This window comes from Hoplias malabaricus, chromosome 10 (genome assembly GCF_029633855.1).
Source record: "Hoplias malabaricus isolate fHopMal1 chromosome 10, fHopMal1.hap1, whole genome shotgun sequence".
NCBI classification, from domain to species: Eukaryota; Metazoa; Chordata; class Actinopteri; order Characiformes; family Erythrinidae; genus Hoplias; species Hoplias malabaricus.
In genome coordinates this window covers 31,691,195-31,713,229 of record NC_089809.1, presented here as the reverse complement: position 1 = coordinate 31,713,229, position 22,035 = coordinate 31,691,195, and the positions used below count along the sequence as shown (strand labels likewise).

General features: G+C 39.3%; 1 protein-coding gene across 1 annotated transcript in view; it reads right to left on the bottom strand.

The window, feature by feature from the left end:
* cdkal1 (CDK5 regulatory subunit associated protein 1-like 1) overlaps positions 1-22,035 on the bottom strand; it is a 293,873-nt gene that overhangs the window by 145,643 nt on the left and 126,195 nt on the right. The window contains exon 8 of the mRNA XM_066683019.1: positions 18,201-18,304. Within this exon, the coding sequence (XP_066539116.1) occupies positions 18,201-18,304 (104 nt within the window). The remainder of the gene's footprint in view (positions 1-18,200; positions 18,305-22,035) is intronic.

Genomic DNA, 22,035 nt, shown 5'->3' with positions numbered 1-22,035 from the left:
TCTTATCTATCCAATAATCTCCACCTGTAGCACTGACAGCAATACTGAAATCATTAACCACAGAATCACAGATACGCTATCAATGATGAATAATAAACAACTGTATTTCATTGTTACTTTTTATTCACAATAGACAGCCTCTGTTAATGTTTAAGGAGGCTTTTTTTTTATTAAGCTTTTCCCTAATGTGGTCCACTTGAGCCACTGCCGACTAGTTTGGTCTCCCCCTATCTCATGACGCTATGGGATGAGGGTGAAGAGCGCACATTCATTCAAGTTCAACCACCACATCTTTTCAAACACTGGATAGTTCAAACAATGTGTTAGAACAATGCCAAGTCAATACATGAGCTTATAGACACCTACACTGGCTACAATAGTGGTGAGTAATTTGGGAGAGTGGGGGATGATTATCTTTCCCACCAAGTGTCTTACTATTATTATTTTTATTATTATCTATTATTAACATATTTTATCAGAATTTGCCTACAATATACACAAAAATCAAAGGATGCTGTGGTTTCCTTCCAGACTGGAACTGTTAATATACCTGGGTAATTCAAAACATCAAATATACATCTTTAAAATGACTATTCAAACATTCATTTTTGCTCTGTGGCAACAAACCGTAATGAATTTATATCCATACCTATCCCCACCCCCAGGTTTCTGACAGAATGTTGTGCCCAAATATTAGTCATTGCCATTTTCACCCATCATTGAGTTTGTGTGTGAATCCATAACAGTATTAGCAGCTTTGAGAGGGCCTTCTCTGAGACTGGTGCCAATACAATGTCATTGAACAGATTCACATGCTGCAGGAAAAACACAAAATGCCCAGATCTATCACATCAGCTGACAACAGACATGTTCTAAGCAGAGACTGGGGGGGTGTGGCCATTCTACCAACTCAGAAATCAAAGTCTTTATGCTGTCTAATGGCAGAGGCATCACCAGAGACTGAACCCATGATGAACTCAATGTATAGGGAACTTACAATAATCCTACACTGTAAAGTTTAGGACACCGAGTGCAAGTGAAGTCTCTGGTTTAAAAAGTACTACTAATTTAACAGGAGGCCAAAAGTAAAGAAGTTAGACAACTAAAGTGTGTGTGAATATTACACTTTAAATCCCTCTGTGGTTTCCATACAAATGCATGGTGGTTTTACATGGTACATGTTATTTATTTATTTTTTATGTTTATTTATGAGAATATAACTCGTATTCACACATGCATTAATAAATCCTCACAGATCTCGTACTGGGAATTACAGATTTTGGACTGATCTCTGGTATCAATTTTTATTTTTGTGTCTATGTGTGTGTCCCACTCTACACAAGTCTTGCACTTCAAAGCAGGCATATCACTCCCAGCCACTGCCCTGTCAACATCTCATTAACTGTGGATCTCATTAGCATGCACATGCACATGAAATGCATGCACACATTTTAGAATTTTCCATCACCATTCCCTCCTGAAACACCCAGCACCCCTGCCATTACAAAATGTCTAACACTGTCGCGCCTGCAAAGTGACACCAATCCTACATTTTAATGAACAGCTACAAAAAAATAAATAAATAAATAAAACCTACAAATATATAGAAGTGAATCTGTTCCTCGCCATTATCATAACAAGCCGATCTGTTAATAAGCTTTCATACAGTTCTCAACACTGGATCGACTGGACGAGTTATTTAATGTCAGTTGGACAAAAAAATAAAAATGCTCTCATTAGCCCATGTATGAGATGGAGGTTAGAGTGGTTAAAAGGTCCTCCCACAAATCTCTAATTAGACTTTCAGGTGTGGTTTGCATGCACAGAGAAGTTAACATGTTATTCCCAGATGTAGCTTTTCATTATGAGATCATGTCTGGCCTCACAACAGCAGCTTAAAATCAAACTTTCAGTTTTTGAACAATCTCAAGCAGATGTACTTGAAGAAAAGAAAAAAAAAAACATCTTGAAATAAAAACTCTGCGTAACTTGTGGATCCATAAGATACTCCCCAGCAGAAGAGAAAGACAATATCATGCATGTGCTTCACTTTTTCTATTATTAGGACAAACAAGTCCAGAGTTAGCTTCCTTTAGAGAGAGAGAGAGAGAGAGAGAGAGAGAGAGAGCAAGATAGAGACAGACAGACAGAGAAAGACAGAGAGAGACAGAGCAAGAGAGAGACAGACAGACAGAGAGAGCAAGAGACAGAAAGAGAGAGAGAGTCACCTGTACAAACATACGTGTGTTGGCCAACAAACTCCTTTTGTGCCCTAATAATGAGACAATAAAATAACTGTGTTGTGGGTTAGAGTTTGTAAGCAGAGGCTGTTTGCTGAGCACGAATGGTGTGTGTGTGTGTCCATGCACGCCTGTGTGCCTCTGAGGACAGTGCACAGCTCAACAGGCTCAAAGAGAAGGTGCGTATGTGTCCTCTCTCTGTCTCTCTCACAGCATCAGTGTCTCTCCTCTCTCCATCCACACTCTCACACATTTAGTGTGGGTGGGGCTAAAGCCACGCTGACATCATCCTCCACCAATGGGCATGCAGTGCATTTGTAGGCATGTGGAGCACCACACACTCCATTCACACACTTACACACTCGCTCGGAGAGCACCCGCCACGCGCAACACAAACAACAACCCCGACGTAAACAAACACTTGTTAAGTAAACAAGCGCAGCAGCGTGCACAGGGATCCCCGGCAGCGCCGAACACACAAACACGCACAAAACTAAACATAACGTAATGCAAGACTCCTCGAAGCACATCTATGCATTTCCACAGCTTAAAAGTCTCCGGCGGCATTCACGAGGAAAATTCTGTATTTAATGAACAAAGACAAACAAAAATAGTCATTTTATTTAGGGCTCACTTCCATACACCCCCCTGAATATAGGTACAGGGCAGAGTTGTTAAGGCTGATAAACTGACTGCAGTTCAAAAGTGTTTGGTATTGTGTGTTACATACTTTCAAATGTTTTCTCTGGACGTTGGGTTCAAATATATATATATATTTATATATACACATACACTTTGACATGGGGGTACTCTAGATAGAAGCAAAAGAGGGTGCACGTTTTATGTGTGTGTATGGTATCAGAAGAAAAGGCTGGAGACAAATGATGAGGCTCTCAAATGAGAGAGAGAGAGAGAGAGAGAGAGAGAGAAAGAAAACACACCCTGGACACATTCTAAAGCACTGGTGCCACCTACTGGATAAACATTTTATTTTCCTCCCTTCCCCCACCCTACTCAGAGACAGAGGAAAAACAGTAATTACTCACATTCTGTAACCCCCCTCCCCCTCCCTCCCTGCTGAAAACTAATAATCCACATCTTTAAAGAAATCAGGGGCTTTTGAAAATCAAAACAGCTACCATTTTGAGACAATAGTTGAATGACAGAAATTGTTCACACTGTCTAAGCGCCTGGCTGTTTACAGCTCCGTACAACTACATACGTGCATACCGCCTACAGCATGAATCAATTCAGACCAGGAGCAGTAGGATCTGATGTGCGTAAGCATGTTCTCCTCAGGCTAATCGCTGACTGTGTTTGCCTCATTACTCTCCACTCTGATCTACCGGCATGTTAAGGCCACGGCACCACAGCCCAACATTCTGCAACAAACCCTGATAAAGTCTATAGACTCTAGTTTCACAAAACAGTTCGGTTTGTAGGTTCTTTTTCTAAACCTTCTGAAACATCTCCACACAATAGGATGTTAAAGTCGGCTTCATTCAACTCCTCGCTCGCACTGCTACGTCACTCGTCAGTCCACAGGCAGGTTCACTAGTGTGTAACAAAAACACACTTGTGCAGCTCAAGACTCCCATAGTTGCCAGTCTTTTCTGACCTCTAACCTTGCCAACACACCACAAGCCTCCAGGATATGAGAGAGAACAGGAAAGGCGCACCACAGCACCGCAAAAGCCACCCCAGTTGCCTTGGTGACAGAGGCTGACTTGACTGTGGAAAAAAACAGGGCTCTTGTTACAGTGACCACACAGGACCTCTCCAGAGATTGTAAAGAGAAAACGAGAGATTGGAGAGTAGAAAGAACGAGTGAGGGAGAGGGAGAGGTGGAAAGAGAGAGAGAGAGGGAGAGGGAGAGGTGGAAAGAGAGAGAGAGAGAGAGAGAGAGAGAGACAGAGAGACCTGTGGTTTATTAAAGAATGAATAGTAAGGCACGAGGCCAACTTGTTGAAATTAATAAAATATGGTTTCTTTTAAAATAGCGTTTTTTGGTTTTTTTCCTCAACTCCACACACTCTATAGAGAAAGAGAAAGAGGCTAACAGCAGATTGAGAGACAGGACAGTGTTACATTGGGCCAAGCAGGAGAATTCGTGCTTGAGAAACTGTAGAATGAGGGATATCGGTGCAGCAGATGGTGTGTGGGTGTTGCCCCTCACCTGTGGATTTAGTGGGATACACCTGGCACCACTGCAGTCATCCACACATTCCCCTGTGAAAGCCACACTGGCCTACTGTTCCAAAACAAATCAGCAGTAAACCAGGGAAATGGGGGGGGGGGGGGTAACGAAAGGAAAACATTCAGGGCATGTTTTTGCTTTTGCCTGAACCAGTGCTGATTTGACAGCACATGTGGTGACATCAGACTGCTGGCCAATCAGAGGGCTGATGCTATGGGATGGGGTAAGGGGTATTAGGGGGAGGGCAGATGGAGAGGAGCCACGTGGTTTTGCTTCAGTCTGTTTGTACATATGCAGTTCCAGCAGAGCACCATGCGTCTTGGGAAAAAAAATCCCTTTCATAAATGGAAGAAAAGCATTAATGAACAACAGGAAGAAACTGGAACTACCACCAGTCACTAAACACATAGAAAACACTGATACAGTCCCCATGAGATAAACACTACTCATTACTGAGTCAGGAGACAAACCAAACTCCCCTCGTGCTTCAGAACTGAATCCACACACCAATGTCCAACTTTCCACTTTGAAAAGACCATTTCACACTTAATTTGACACAGGCCTCAGGATTATATTCAGGTTCATTCTTACTCCATTAAGAGAACTTGTCACATTCAGCTAAAACAGCGGCAGCTAATACAAAATGTGTAAAAGCATGTGTAGAATTTTTGAATATCACTGCACATATGCCCAGGAAGAAGTGAAACCAGGGATAATGAAAATAAGGGCATAGAGCAAAACATGACTCCAGGCTGACTCACGTCACTTGGAGCACGCTGCCGAGGGCAAACACACAGCAGGAAGCACAAGAACGTGACTCAAACTTCAGCACTGAAAGAATACCACCCCAGGATGCATCATGAAGGAAACGACTTGGTACCAGTTCATCACCTACACCTCAGTGAGATAAAGACTCCCTGTGAAACACTTCAGGCTGCTGACACTACACATCCCCCATTTGTTGGTGTGTGTGTGTGTGTCTCTATACTGACGGTCTCTTCTTCTTTATTCCACTAATGGATTGAATTTACTCCCTAACTAAAACCCAAATTAACATCTCTCAACCTCTCCTTCTCTCACACACACCTCCAGGCCTGGAACAAAAGCCAAAACCCTTGAACTGTACTCGAAGCATGGAAAAACACAACCCAACAAAACAGTCCATCAATTCAATGCTCATTGCTGTGTATATTTGTATAGTATTGACTGCTTAAAGTCCCACCAAGGACCTAAAAATTGATTGTGGCTAGGAGTTTTGAAGCTGCCAAAGGCATAGCATTTTTTTACTGCACTGAATAGATTCACAGACTGAAATTACCTGTCACACACGCATGTCCAATAGGGATATTTTTTTTCCTAAGTTGATACTGACCTTGATTCTTTCATGGTAGAGTTGTTTAACTGACATGTATGCAATGAGCAGTGTGGTATTGATCCATTAACATGCAATTTAGCATTAAACCATTTATTGTGTCTTAACAAATGTATATTTGATTTTAAATCAATCACCAAAATAATCAACATGGCCAAAGCCAGACGTTTCTGTAAATGCATGAGAGCTAAGTATCCTGTTTTCTAACTGTTTCCATTCAACAATAATGAGTTCCATTTATTTATTTTTTTGTTGGTGGAGCACTGTGAGTAACAGCTACACTTAATCAGCATCACCATACATTCCGAACACTACCACACTGACTATCATACCTTTAACCTTTCAGTGAATGAGTTGGCACTGAATTTTAATAGTCCATGGTCCACCATGCACATAGTATTTGGTCCTCAGTGGTCCTCTGGACAGAAACTGGGAAATATAGGATGGATTTCTATAAAGAAACAGTTGGGATATATGTAAGCGCTCTCTGTGAAATGAAACCCCAAAAATATGGCTCCCTTTAATGTTAAATTGAGCATAATTTGTAATTAAAATGCTAAATACTTGTTGATGTCATGTAACCACATTGTTTTTCTGACACCTCTGCTTGCTTTAGAAATGTAAAAACGCACAAAAAAGCTGTTTTCATTCTTTCACGCTACACACCTTCCCACTTATGTGAAATATAACACCTTTCAGTTGGCTTTCACACCTCCTCAAGAGTGGTGTATGTTCATGCTTCAGTTTTAGACGTAACAGTGCTGAACTATGATCACATCCTCTATCCATATGATTTTTATCAGGTTTCTGAAAAGCAAAAACTCCATGAGAGGTTTTTTCACATTGATGATTCAGTACTTACAACAACAAAAGCCTATCTTTATAAAACAGGTGTGTAGCAACCGATGTGAGATACTGCATTGCATAATTTTATCATTTTTCACTCTGCCATAAAATACGAAAGTCTAATTCACAATTATGTCAACAGAGGTAACAGTCATCTTAAAGTCTATGTTGTGTCCATGCTTAATTAGAAATAGGTAAATCTGTGACTTGCTTCCACAACGTTCCCTCTTGCTGAACTAAATACTACTCGGGCCACATGATTTTGGCATACAGTTTACATGATGTAGTTTGGTGGTTTCTATTGTCATTACATATATTATCAATACAGCTTTAATACAAAATGTAAGAAGAAAACCAACTTCCAAACAATTTAAAATGGTGCCTGCTGAATTTTTTGCCGAACAATATTTTTACTTACCCATTCGATACCCTGCTAAAGACCTTGGGTTTTATCTGAGCCTTTCCACATTGATTATTGACAATGGATTAGCTTTTGAGTGCATTGGCAAACAGAGTACTGCTGACTGGGAAACATCTGTCAATTCTTGCCACTGGAGGAATAGGTCATTACAATTCCGTCAATTACGAGTTCTATAAACTCCACAACATTTTTCCTCCACAACCTGTGCAGAGATGCTACAGTAACTGTTACAGTCACTAATAAAGTCTCAGTGTGTTTGTACTGCAACAGACCTCTTTAGTGTCAGAGTAAGTGCAGTATTCACACAACCCACAGTGTTTTAAGGGAAGGTCATAGGAGATATTTTTCCTTTACGCTGCTAACAGACTATTCAGCTTCAGCGCACGCCTTTTCAGTCCATCATTAAATCCTCTACAGCAAGAGATGATGATGACCGAGTGCAGTTTTATCAAAGTAGAAAACAAATGCAAGCGCTTCACCGATGTTGTAAACTTTGATTTCTGGCAGGTGCTCTCACACAATTCAGTGCAGCTCTCTTTTTGTGCTTGGGATTTATTTATCTGTCCCTTCATGGCTAATGACTACACGTGTGTCGCAGGTTGATGCTGAATGTGCAAGCAAAGGCACTGCTGGAGAATGCCAGCTCTGCGCAGCAATCCATGAAAAAACATGCTTTTCTCTGATTGCTGGTCAGCGATTTTTCTGAGCCAATGGGCAGGACAGTGGTGCAGAGAAAACAGAGTATGTTTGGGTCAGTGTGTGCCCTCCACGACCACCATGTCTTCTTGTAATTGAAATAGGGAGGGTCTGCTCTTTCAGATGGGATTGGTGGCGCGCTGTGGAAGGAAAATGGCCATCTGGCAGTCTCATTGTCCAGGGATGTTGTGGCCTACCAGGGGAGGCAGGAAGTCACCATTGTAACACCTGACCAACCTGGACAAGGCCACCCTATTTGCACAGAGGCATATAGACGGCAACCATAAGATCCATGGGCCATATCTGGAAGGTTGGTACCGTAGAATGTATTTAGGCAGTAAAGAAAAATCTCATTTAAAATATTGCTATGACCCAAACAGGTTATTAATTAATTAAAGTAAGCAAAGCACTGTTAACATTATGCAAACGAGATCCTGTGTCTGGCCTTAACCACCCTTCAATCACTATTAGAGGTGTATGTGGGTTAGGTACTGCTTTAAGGCTGTGTGTGTTTAATAGTATGCTGCAGGATGGTGAAGGCTCCCCGCTCACAGCTCTGCTCACTCACATGTATGTGTAAATATTTGAGACTGCTATTGATTAATGCCGAGCCGTTTATTTAACTTCCTGGCTCCGCTCGAGAACTTCAGCCGCTGATTGTTTAACCCTGTCGCCTGGCGGGAGATAGGAGCGTACGCACATGCGTATGCTTGTACATACACATACATCCTGGGCTGCAAAATGAAACATTCAGACTGTTACTAACTGATGTATATACATTCATACACACACATCAGAAAAAAGGGTGAGTGTGTGCACACATTGACACTCACCCACACATTGGCTCTTGATCCTCTGCTCCTGTCATGTAACAACGTGAACACAGAACACATTCAGTAAGAAGGGACTGCTGATGCATTTCAGCTGGTCTGCACCCTCAAACACGCACACACACACACAGGTCTTCCTCATGTCTTTTCCAATAACCATCAAATTCACAGTGCAATTTTAAAACACACAACTTCATATTTGATGGAATATTTGAATATCTCAGTTAATAAAGTGTAGTCTCGGACTGCTTGGAAAATGTTGCTGCTCTGATATTAAGAATCATTCACACAAAAAAAATGTAAACCAATTACAATAAGTCTATGAAAACTATGACATACATAAATCATAATTAAGAGAACAGTCCAAGAGTGGTGACGATAATAACAGCACACAGTAATAAATGTAGGAGTCCCTCACATATTTTAATCAGTTCATATTTCTGGCACATTCAATCCCTAAGACACCATCCATAACAGTGCACAGCATACTCAGAGAGGAACAGGACCACACACACACACACACTTCGCAACTTGTATTGTCTATTTTGTATTTTACTAGGGATACAATTCTTAACTCCTCTTGGGACTGCAACCTTGACCTGGATTCATCCCTCTCTTTCACACACACAAACACCATCTACACAAAGGTGTGTGTGTACACACACACACACACCCACACACAGATGTACTAGATATATTGTATATATATATATATATATATATATATATATATATATATATATATATATATATATATATATATATATATATATATATATATATATATATATATATTCTTATGAACTCTATTGATATTTAATTTGGTTTTGCTTTACGTTCCTTAAACAAGAAGTTCTGATACACATTAGCAGCAGTAAAGTGTGCTAAGTGCACGCCAGGCTGCTTGAGCTCTAGTTACGCCAGTAATGAGCTTTTTAAGATGTTTCTCTCAACACACTTTCATTAGCGTACTCACAAATTCCATCATAATCCTTGTTTTCATAACAGCTCCTCAAATTTACAATAATGAACTTAAATGAACGTAAGTAGATGCAGGCGGGTGTGCTGGGTACTGAGAGAGAGAGAGAGAGAGAGAGAGAGAGAGCACGCATGAAACACACTTGTCACCAGCTATACGGAATATGTGTAATATTATATTACACTAATCCACACTATGAAAGTCTTTTAAATTGACATACCCACTGTGCCCCGAAAGAGGGGTGCAATCATCATCAACAAAATAGCAGTCTTTAAAAGCCTTAAACATACAGACTTCATAAGCATTAGATATGGCAACTTTAAAAAGTTATTTCTGCAAGTTTATGAAGATCCCTCTGACCACAAACGCATGCTGGTTTGGAGGCTAAAGTAGGAAATAATTGTGGCTTATACCCAACAAATTAACACTTGCCGCAAACACGTCCCGCTGACAAAGTTAGACTGTAGCACATATGGTTATAGATTACATTGAACTACAGTTGAGACAAAAGTCTAGGATCAATGTGGTTGATGTAGGGTTTGACATAAGGTTAGAAATTCATCTTAGCTCATGGACTAATTGAAAGGATATATTTTGCATCTTGAAAAGTGGAAATCACTGCAGTGTCCAGTGTGCCGATCAGTTTAGTGATTCTGCCATTAGGAAGCAGGATCAGTGTTTATACTGTTGGAGTTGCCTGTCTCTGTGTGTGCATGTCCTGTGAGCATGCTAATGTGCCAGGAATGCCTGAGTTGCCTCATTCCTGTTTGTTATAAACATTGAGTACATGTATGTTATGAGAGAGGCTGACAGTTAAGTGTTTTTATGAGCGACAGCTTGAGGCTGAGTATGTTTTAGAAGTACTGTGTGGAGCAGGCAGCACATCTGGAAGGCCTCGGCATGGATCCTGTGTTTGAGGGTAACTTTCTTTAGGGCTGCTATGAGAGTGGAGTAAAGTGGGCTGTTTTAGAGACCAGAACAGTCCTCTGCACCAGCCTGACACAGAGGAATGTGTAAACACTGACCTGACCAGAGCAGGAGTGAGACAGAGCATGATCAAGAATGAGAGAGAAAAAGGCAGAACTGGAGTAGTGTTTACCCCAGCTGAACTTGGCTGGACTTAGAGCTAGGTTCACCCTCAGCAGCACAAGGGCTGGGAACCTCAGAAGAAGCGACTCAAGGGTGAAGTCACACGCATGCACACAGACACACAGTTTGGGGTTTCCTACAAAAACAAGCAGTGAAATTGTTCCAAAGACCGGCGCTGTAATACATCTCAGCTGTTTATCTTCTAAGCAAACTTGATTAACAAGGTCCAAACCTGGGGAGTCCTGATAAATCACTGGTATTAGGGAAAGGTTCAGGGTAATTTTTACACATACATCATGGTCAGGTTCAGTTCTGTTTTCCAACAAGTGTTTTTTAATATCATACGTCTATTTGCATATTACCTTTTTTCCCCCTTTTGCTCTGCAACACAAACTCTACACTAAAGGTTAAAGGTTAGTTTTATTGGTTAGTTTGTATGCCCTGACATGACATTTTAAGAAGGTTTTAAGGAGTATTTAGTTGTGTATCACCTAACGTTATTTATACAACTTGTTTTTCCTTGCAATTTCATGATATTTTCACATAGAAACAGCTTCTCAGTTTGGGCTTTTTCAGAAATAAAAATAACCACATACTTCCCTCTAAATCTATGTTGATTCTTGCTTTAGAGGTTTACAACATAGGAAAGTATTTTGATGAATTTTGACACAGACTGTACTCACTTTTTGTCTGATTAAGGACTGAATTGTGTTTAGTGTTTATATAGCAGTAAAATCAAAGAGAAAAATCCACAAAAAACACATAGTATATAATTTTTCAGCATGAAAATATGTGTATTATCTGGTTTACCCCGGTATGTTGAGAAGGCACTCAAGCAAATGGTATCAGAGCACAAAGACAAAGCACTTTAAGACCATGTCTGCTTCAACAGCCTGTAAAAATATGCCAACAAGATGAAGCATAAAAGTAGTAGTAGTAGTAAAGTGATGTGAATTAAATTATGCCATAATGAGGGATTCTCCATTTTACATCAAAGACATTTCATAGTGCATGAGTTTAAAGACTCCACCAGTTTGCTTCTCCGGTTTCCTCATGGGGTTTGTGAAAGCTAATGCAGAGATGTCTACACAGGACTGGATGACCAGTGCTGGATCTGATCGATAGAAGCCCTAATAAATGTTCAGGGTGCTCAATTGGCTTACAAAATATCATGAATAAAAGAACAGAACTAAATAAATAATAACTTCTTAGTGTGGATCAGCAAAGTGTTCTCATTTCAGACGATGGTTGTCAATACTTTCATCTCTTCCTTCTGATCAATAGACCTCCTGCAAAACAGAGCGTTTAATGTGTGGGTTGAAAGCAAGGCCACAATAATCACTGCTACAGATTTTGGTGTGCTATGCCAGAGTTCCAAATGTTGTCCTTCTATGCACCTTCCAAGACATCTCAGATATGAGAGAGAGAGAGAGAGAGAGCAGAGAGCGTTGACTACTGAAGGTTCATAGGTGCTGTCTGATGAAAAGTAAGATGATGGCTTTCACTGTAGATCAATAAACTCTCCACATATGGACTTCTCATACTATAGTTCAGTAATGGGCCTCCTACTGTTAAGTAATTAATGTAGAATTTTATTACCATTTCACAGATAAACAGATGGCGCACAGCAGCAAGAGAGAAACAGGGGATAAGAGGGGGAAAAAAAAAATCTTGAATCAAAGCAAAACCTCTGCTTTAATAAGTCCTTGGGTTAGTGGCTAATGATGGAAAGACAAAATACAAATACATATAAAAATACATACATAAATATATAACAATAAACACAAGGCCCTTATATACAAAATGTAATTCTGTGCATGTCTCTGGCTTAAGTTGAAAAGAGGTTGGCAGGGGCTATGAAAGTGAGAAAATGTAATTAAATCTCCTGCTAAACAACAAGCTGCTGGGTTTTTAAACACCAAGAAGTGCAGGAAACTTTCTGATGAAACAACCATACCTTAAGGTGGTTATTCTCTTACAGAATTACAATACAAACTAATGTGAAGTATTACAACGAGTAGAACGTACGTGCATGCTCTAATGCTTAGCATGTAATACAATGTATCTAGCGCTTCAATGTATTTTTGTATTATTAATATAAAAATAGTTTTATTTCAAGCATTACAATAAGGTACATGTGATATTATAATAAAAAAGAACTAGATTTTTTTTTATTGTTTTTTAAATGACCATTAGCAAGGATGGCAAATATATTATAATATGTGATCATTACACTCATATTGGTTTCCTTATTTATCATTCAGATGTTTCCCCTTTGTTACCCTTCTGACCAAAACAGAATTCAAAAATTCCCATAAGCCACTGAAGATCTAAAGTCTTCTTTAAGAAAAATATTAATTATTAATTAATTAATTAATTATAAATATTTTTAAAGGTGGAATTTATTCTGAAACCCAGCCGTGTGTTAAAGCCTGTAAAATGTCAATTACAGTATAGCAGCAACTATTACTTGCAAATAAAATAATAGTGTTACCACTGACCTTCAGTCCCGCAAATATTTATTTACTTATTTACAAGCCCTTTTACCAATAATAGTAAATCAGTCTAAGCTGCTTCTGTTCAGGGAAAAGAACCCAGGAAGGATCCAAACCACAGATTCAGAAAAAAGAACAAAGGCTTTGTGTCCTGTAAAACATGCCTGTGGAGTGAACTGAGACCGTTTATGGAAAACTGTTGTCTAGCTTATTTGCCTAACAATTTAGTCATGTTCTAGTCTCGAAACCACACGTAAATGAAGTCAGTCATTTTCAATAAACTACTGAGTAATACACAATCATACAAGGCAATAAATGTTAGTTATGATGCGTCAGCACTATAAACAACATCTATTATCATTAACATGAACTTAAAACCTATCACATTGCAGCTGCTGTCCGGTGAGTGTGTTGGTCTTTTTCAGTTACAGTTATTACCGTAAACCAATAAGGCTCTCAGGTTAGCAGTTTTGCAGTGCTCTGAAAAGTGGACAGATGGGAGATATGAAGTTAAACAGCAGGCATGGACAAGAAAGAAGACTCAGAACCTGCCTCAACAGAGGTGAGTCAATGGATCCATAACTGATTACAGAGTTATAATCAAGCATGAGGAAGGTCTCTGGTAATTACCCCAATCTAACAGGCTTTTGGGAATCCAACTGAATTAGTAATGCCCAAGCCAGAGAAAAAAAAACACCGCATGAGTGTTCTTGGATGAATTGAATGTATATTAAATGTATAAACCTAAATAGGAAGGTGATGGAAAGTTAGGACACAAATTATTTTACACTCAAAAGTGAGAATAAAGACTGAGGATTTGTCCACAAGTGTAGTCAGTCTGTCAGACTAGGGCGAGAGGAATTGGACTACATAAAGCTCCATTCCAGTCGTGAAGACGACACTGAAAATAAAGTCAAATGTAAACACTGACAAATAACAGTTTCAGGACCCAAAAAACCCAACAAGAGACTGACAAGCTCCAAACAACATTAGAAAAAAAGGTCCCAGTTTTTAAAACTTGAGCATATTTACAGTACACACATTGTCAGTAAATTATGAGGCAAAAAAGAAGCAAAATAATTGTTCATTAATCATAATGGAGGTAAAATTTTAAAATAATTGTGATACTGACTGGCGTTCATATCGCCCAGCTCTAGTACTGAATATATATTATTCATCCCAAAGAATAACAGCAAGTTACCAGCAAGAGAGAACCACAGAGGGGATAAGGGGTGGTACAACTCCATGAATCAAAGCAAAACCTCTGTTTAATATATCTGTGGTTTAGCAGCTGATAATGGAAAGAAAAAAAAATAATACCTTGTTAATTTTAATATGGTGGAGGCTGACATTGCAGAGATAATGCCTTTAATCTCTAAACACTATGTACATGTGGGAGGCAGTTGAAAAATCAATGGAGTCAATAGCATGGCCTTGCAAAATCCAAGCTACAAATGGTCACTATGTATAGTCAGTAGATTTACATACCCAAGTTATACTGCATATGCAGCAAAACAAGGCCACCAAGTAGGACAGGGCTAGTGAAAGACAGATGAGCTTCAGGTTAGAAGCAAGAGTACAACCCCACCATCTTGCCAATGGAAATCAAAGAAAACAGGCACAAAGCCCAGAAATCCTCTTCCAAGCTTCAAAGACCTGGGGTTGCTGTGATGGAGAGGCTGAGGTGGAGCTACTGTCCCCCTCTGACAAACGAGCTCGCTCAGCCTCCTCATCCTCATCTCCTGCCTTTCTCCACCCAGCACTCAGGCTGGGTTTGAGGGGGAAAAAGGACAAAGTAAGGAAGGAAATTCATAAATATATAAATAACGTGGCTGTGCTGCTCACGTCATTCAAATTGCCTTTTGTGGCATGTTCTTACCCCAAAGCGCATTTGAATAATAACACAAATCCACTCAAAGTTCAGGATAAATTTAATAAATCCTCTGTATAAATCTGCAGTAAAGCATCAGGCTAACAGGGATAATCGAGGAGAGGTCAGGTGTGCCAAGAAACAGGTGGGAGGTTCACAGTAATTAAACACACAAACACCACAAGAAACCCTTTTAACAACTAAGAAGTGCAGGGATATAATTATACTGTCAAAGAATGCCGCAAAATCATCACATTCGGTTTTTATTTATGTTTTACACAACGTCCCGACTTCATTGGAATTCAGGTTGTACAAATGTGTGTGTGTATATATATATATATATATATATATATATATATATATATATATATGCCATTTTCTACAAGTATATGTAATGTATCTATGTTTTTGCATAATTTATTATAGTGGAAAAAAAAATACAAAACCTATATTTCAGGTTTTATTTGCATTTATATTATTTGGAAACTAAAAATGGTCAGTAACCTGTGGATCTTGATTTTCTCTCATCTCATTTAAAGACAAATGCTTATTAAAATGTCCATCGGGTTTTGAGTTCCACACATCAAGGGAACTGACATGTTCCTCCAGAAACACAAGAGATGTGAATAATTTTGTAGAATGATTTACCAGAAGTCATAAACAGCATCGTTACCTGTGTCGGGCCTGTTGAGATATAATAATATATAATGTAAAACTAAAGTAAGAATAAGATCTTTCATTACTTCAGTTTTGTTTAAAGAAACCTGCACTACAACAGTGTGTGTTGCCCTGTGAAGGACTGGCGCCCCCTCCAGGGTGTATTCCTGCCTTGCGCCCAATGATTCCAGGTAGGCTCTGGACCCACCGCGAGTCTGAACTGGATAAGCGCTTACAGATAATGAATGAATGAATGAATGAATGAATGAATGAATGCACTAAAACATGGGACAAAAACAGCAAATAGTGAATTAAACAGTCCTTGATGGAAAAAAAGATGGATATTGTACCATAAAAAAGTCATACAGCACCATCTGTTTAATTTCCAGAAACACAACAGCTATTAAATAAACTGTATTTTTCACATTGGAGAAAAACTTGCGTTTAATTAAATTTACTAATATTTCAGCCTTTAATCACAACATCTAATCTATGTGAAGGAAATCTGCAGGGATATGTTTCCACTCTTAAGTTTCAGAACACTATACATTCAGTGTTGCTGAGGTCTGTGATCTGGGGTGAGGGTCCATTGTTGTAATCACAGTAGCAGATTCTTCTTATTATCTTTACCCTTCTGTCACTAACAACAGCTTCTTTAAAGTTAAATACCCTTTTAGACGGAAGGTGTTTTTACAGTGGAAAATGGTCAGTAAGTCTTCTGATTTTTTTCTAACCTGAAATAAGGGTGGATCTTGATTTCCCCTTCTTTCTCAAAAGAATTTCTTAAGCAGGATCTTTCTTAAGATTGCGACTGAAAATAAAATAAATATATGTCACAGACAGAGAGGGGATTTCTGTTATTACAAAGTTCACAGTGTGTGATTTGTATTGACTACTGCATGTAGTGATGTTTACCTGTGAATGTATTCTGTTCTTACAAGCACTGCTGAGCAGCTGGCAATTTGTTCATTAGCCACACAAACAGTACAGTGTCTTTTACTATACACCTCTGCTCATAAACGTAACAGTGTAAAACAAACACACACACACGGAGTCAGGAAAGAAAAGTGGATACACACCCACACTGACTCTGTTTTGCATGTAAACACAGTTCCACACAGCACACAAAAACACACAGCATTCTCACGCTCTTCTGAACTCCCAAAAACAAGCTCCCAAAAAAAACAACACACTCAAAACAGCATGTTGCTCAAGACAGCTAAATCGTGAGTGCGTCACCCACAGAGTCTGAGTTCCTCTTTTTTCCATCAGTTGCTCAGAAGCTAAGTAACGGCCAGTAACCGTGCAGCTTCCTCCTCTTGAGCTGATGCTTGTCCCCCTAGTTTCTCTTCCCTTTGTTGGTTCCACACACATGCACACCGTACCTCACAGCCCCAAACACAAACCACATAGAGACGCACACAAAAACACACCCTTTCATCACTCCAGCAAACGGTGCCCATTTTCTGGACGGTTCGGCAGAGCACATAGTGCCCAGTCACCAGTAACATGGGGCTAGTTGAGAATGATCAATCTTCATCAGCATTTCAAAGTGCTGCCTGTATTAGACAAAGCTCAAAGTGCTGCCACATGCTCAATTATCAAATCCACTCCATGAAATATGAAAACAGAATAATCTCCCTTGATGGCAGCAGTTTTATTGCCACGTTCAGTGTAAACATAAAAATAAACTATGCACTTGTTATTCTTATAATACAAAGCAAAAAAGAAGTAACATTAATACTTCCAGTTTACCAAAGAGGCCTATGATGTGTAACTTCACTGGAAATCTTCACAAGTGCATTAACAGAGACTGAAAAATCAGTTAAGGATATCAAATCGTTTTTGCCCAGCAAAATGCTTCACAGAGCACATTCAAATTTACACCCCACTGTTCAAACAGGTCTGGACTGGATTTACATAGGGTCAGATGCATTATCACTAAACACCAAAACACTAGCTCAGGGTTTGATTTTTGGAGACAACATTTTCAAGCCCCTGCTGAGAATTTAATGTGAATGCTTTACAACTTCACAACTAAACTATGTACAACTATACTATACTGTCACTCTCTTTTTAGTATCTTTGCCTTTAAACATCGTTTAAACAATTTAATTCTCTCTCATTCACGCGCAAATCTCAGAAAACCAACAAAATTGCATCATCACCGAAGCAAAGGTGAAGCACAGTTGGTCCATGGACTTGTGTGATTGGTTGGAGTAGCTGATTTGCTAAAGGACATTACAATGATTGTCTCCTTGATCTCTGCCCAGTGACCATTTACACATCACATAAATGCCATTGTGACTTTGACTGTAGGGAATCTCACACACTCTCAGACAGATGAAAATCAATCAGTCTTTATATTTTAATGGCTGACTGTTTTCCCCCCTCAGCTCTGCTGTAGTTCAGAAACGCTGGCAGAGATCAAGGAGGACTAAAAATAAGCCTGACAGGGACTCTCTGTGACCCAGAGTGTGGCACTCATCTGAACTGACTGGGACTTACCCTGGAAGGACTGTCTGGCTCTCTCCACTAGTTCTTCAATGGGGTAGCTGGCAAGGTCCCCTCTGGCATGCTTGGTTTTGCAGTATGTGCAGGCATTCAAACAGCTGCAAGAAATAGACACACATTAGCTTATCAACAGAATAAACAACGCAAACCATTTACAAATAAAGCTTAAAATAATATTAATGACTACAGGCATAAACTGTGGAATAGTCTGTTTCCCAAAGACTAAGCAAACATGCCTTTCGTTTATTGAAAGACTTTTGCTCAGTCCTTATTCGACAGCCCCTGAAATTTTAAATTCCTCTGAATTCCTGTACGTTTACGTCATTGAAGCTACACAACAAACCACTCGGCTTCCAGTTCATTCAGCGGTTTTGTAGAGCATCAGCTCAGCTCGCTCCGAGAGCGACAGACAGCAGACAGAGAGCAGGCTTGGACAATTTGTTGATTTGTTATTTCTGCAAGGAACTTGGCCACTGTTTTCCACCACATGCCATTCACAAAAACCAACAATTTTAGGAGCGTTTATAAAAGTACATAGAAGACATTTAAAATACAAGGAATATAATGCATTCATAGTATTAACTGATTAGATTGCATAAAAAATATATGCAAATATTTCAATATTTATGTAGAAAGTAATTTATGCGTAAAACAATAGAAACACAAGCAGATAGGTAGGTTTAGCTCACAAATTAAGGGTGAAGTCCTCTACTGAGATTTGCTGTTGTGTGAGGAGAAAGCAAAGCCTCCTTTAACTTATTGTTCTGTCTAACACAGCCTCTCAGCCTCAACTAAGAGCTGACCAACTGAATGGACAAAGCATCAGGACCACACTCTCTCACATCAAGGTGTTGAGGGGAGTTTATTGACCTTAAGAACCATGTAGTGAGGGCCCACTAAACACAGAATAGCTTGGACACAAAGGCCAAATAAGTAGCGGACCAGTTAGTATTTTCCATACAGGAGAATCACCCACTCTTAAACAAAAAATTCAGAGGGCAGCTAACAAGGTCAGCTAAAAATGAAACACAGCAAGGACAATGTGGCTCTCCTGGTATTCACGAATTTCTGGCAATGTGTTCATTTCTAAACAACCATCCCTTTAAAGGGAAAGTCTACTGTTGTGAGGAACTGAAGTTCTCTCTGGTTTGTTTACACTCAGGTGCTCCGCATTTTTAACGTGGAACAATAGGTTTGAGAATAAAATTTTACTCTTGTTTGTACTTGGTTGAACTTGAACTTGGTCTGAACACATCCAAGGACATGCACATGGCGCTTCCACTGACAATAACTAACAAATCTCATAAATTCCACTATTCCGTTACTGCAGATATTAAAACATCAGTTCACAAACTTCATACACAAAACAGATTATCTAAATCTCGGCAGAGGACACAACCAATCAAATCAAACAAGGGGTGGATTCAGTGCTGAACAAAGCTCCTTCACATGATCTCTAAAAAAATCTTCTTCATCACTACACTGGTCGCACATGCTGTTAGCTTCACTATTTGACATAATGCTTCTTTAAAAAGGCAAGCTGACTGGATAAATGGACTTCAGTAAATGCTTCAGGCGTCTCATTCTTGACGAGACGTTCTTTAACAGAGACCATCCATCTCGCAGCACTTTCCCAAATTAAACCGGGCATTAAAAGATGAAGGACAGGTCACATGACCAGGCCTCGGAGAAAACAAGCACAGATGGGGCCCTCAAATCCAACACACACAAAAAACAGACATACTGTCTGAGCCCAGCTACACCAGGGGTCCTACTTTAGTGTAATATGGCCCAGTAAAACAGATCAAACTCATTGTAAATCCCACCGGGTAAGACATCTCTGTTATGATGTTTTCGCATCAAACAATCCCCTTACTCCTCAGCCGGACCCCACGATGTCCCCCAGAGCAGCTTCTATTTACAGTGTTCAGATTATGTTTAGGGAGCCCTGCCAGAGGTTGTAAACCATGTGTGTTAATGTAGGGCAAACTACACTCATCCAAAATAAAATATTAATTAATACTAATATAAAATGTAAAATGTATTAAAAATTCCTTAAAAAAAAAAAAAAAAATGTATACAGAGTCCTCAAATCCATCTTAGCCTGGAATCCGTTCCAGTACTAAGTAGGAGATGTGTCTGTCATAAGGATTAGTGACAAGCGTGTGAAACTAGAACACTGCCAAAAAGGTACACCATTGCCTCAAGCTCTCCAGCTGTTTGAGATGCTCCTGTCAACATAATCCATCCACCGAGCACAGAGGTGTGCTGGGAGTCTACATCTCAGAATCATGTCTGGAAAATAGCTGGTGACACAGTGCTTCTCTTTCACTTCTTTCAGCATTGTGAAACAAAAGTTACAGCCTCCTAGTCCTCTGTCTGGAGTGTAGGAATGAACTGCTTGTATATTTATGTATATAAACTTCCCAAACATCACCTGTTTACTGACAGTTAAAGGCTAAGCACCAGCTATATGAAAGTGTCAAACAAATAAATACAGTGGAATTTGAGTTCCTAACTTGTGTTTATTGATAGTCAGAAAACATGTTATTTCTTACTAATTCGAGGAATAAGGATTAAAAGACCGTTTCCAACTGTATTCGGAAACTCTAATAGGTGTCTTGCCTGTGACGTAGATGGTGGACAACAATTAAGTGCAAAGAAGTTGCACTTAATTTAATGCAAAATGGCGAAAAGGTGTTTTATTTTTGACTGCAATAATTCAATGTACAGTGGGACATCTGTGCACAAATGGCCCAAAGATCCCAAAATATCCAGAAAATGGACTAAATTTGTCAACTTTAAACGGGCACTTTGGAAAGGACCATCTGCTCACTCCGTTATCTGTAGCTCATTTCACTGGCGCTTTTCCAACAATATGGGCATGTAATGCAACCAACGAAAGGTGTTCAAGAGCCTCTGTAACATGGAGGTAAACAGGGTAAGGACACTTACTTCGCCTGTTTTAGTTGGGGTTAGTTAACGTTAGCTTGACTTGCTAAATTCGGTGGCTCAGATTATACTCGGCTACGTAGCTGCATTACAGCTACGTAGAGGTTTATAGTGTCGGATGAATTCGAGTTCGACTTCGATCACATTTACAAGAATAACGGTACCTCTAAATTTGAGTTTAGCTTATTGCTAGGCTATTGTCATGAATAATGTTGGTTATTTAGCTAGCTAGATACTGTCATAACAGTCAGTCATAACGGTGTTTTAGCGCAGCATTGTTCAGCTGTTGTCCACCAGTGACGTCACAGTTGTGTTCAAGAATTTAAGTAGCGAGCTCGGGTTTATCCGTCAATTTAATAAACTTGTCAGTTTTAAAGCAAATTAAGTTGCTATTTTCACTTTAATTCATACTTATATATGTCAGTAACTAAAATAATTTGAAATATTCATGGAGGTCCATTAAGTGGTGCTTAGCCTTTAACAACTTTCAACTGTAACTCTAGTACATTCACATTTCATTAATGCACACTACTGTAGCATATGTATAAAGAAAATTAGGTACGTCATCCTACTTGTGCTGAAGTAGTTTTATGTAATGTGAACTGACAAACAAAATTTAATTAAATTAAACTTAAAAAGTAGCTTGTTAACCTTAGAGTTTCTCAACTTTTCTGCACATATGAACATAACACATTCTCCTCCTCTTTAGACTTCACTCGTCATCCATGGTTTCCATAAGCAGCATAAATTCAATGAAGTTCCACAAATTACATTCATTTATAATATTGATATAAAAATAAAATATAACAATTTTGGTAAACCCAAGCTACCTGCACCCTGCTGCAAATCATTTGCATCCCACACTCTGAATACATTT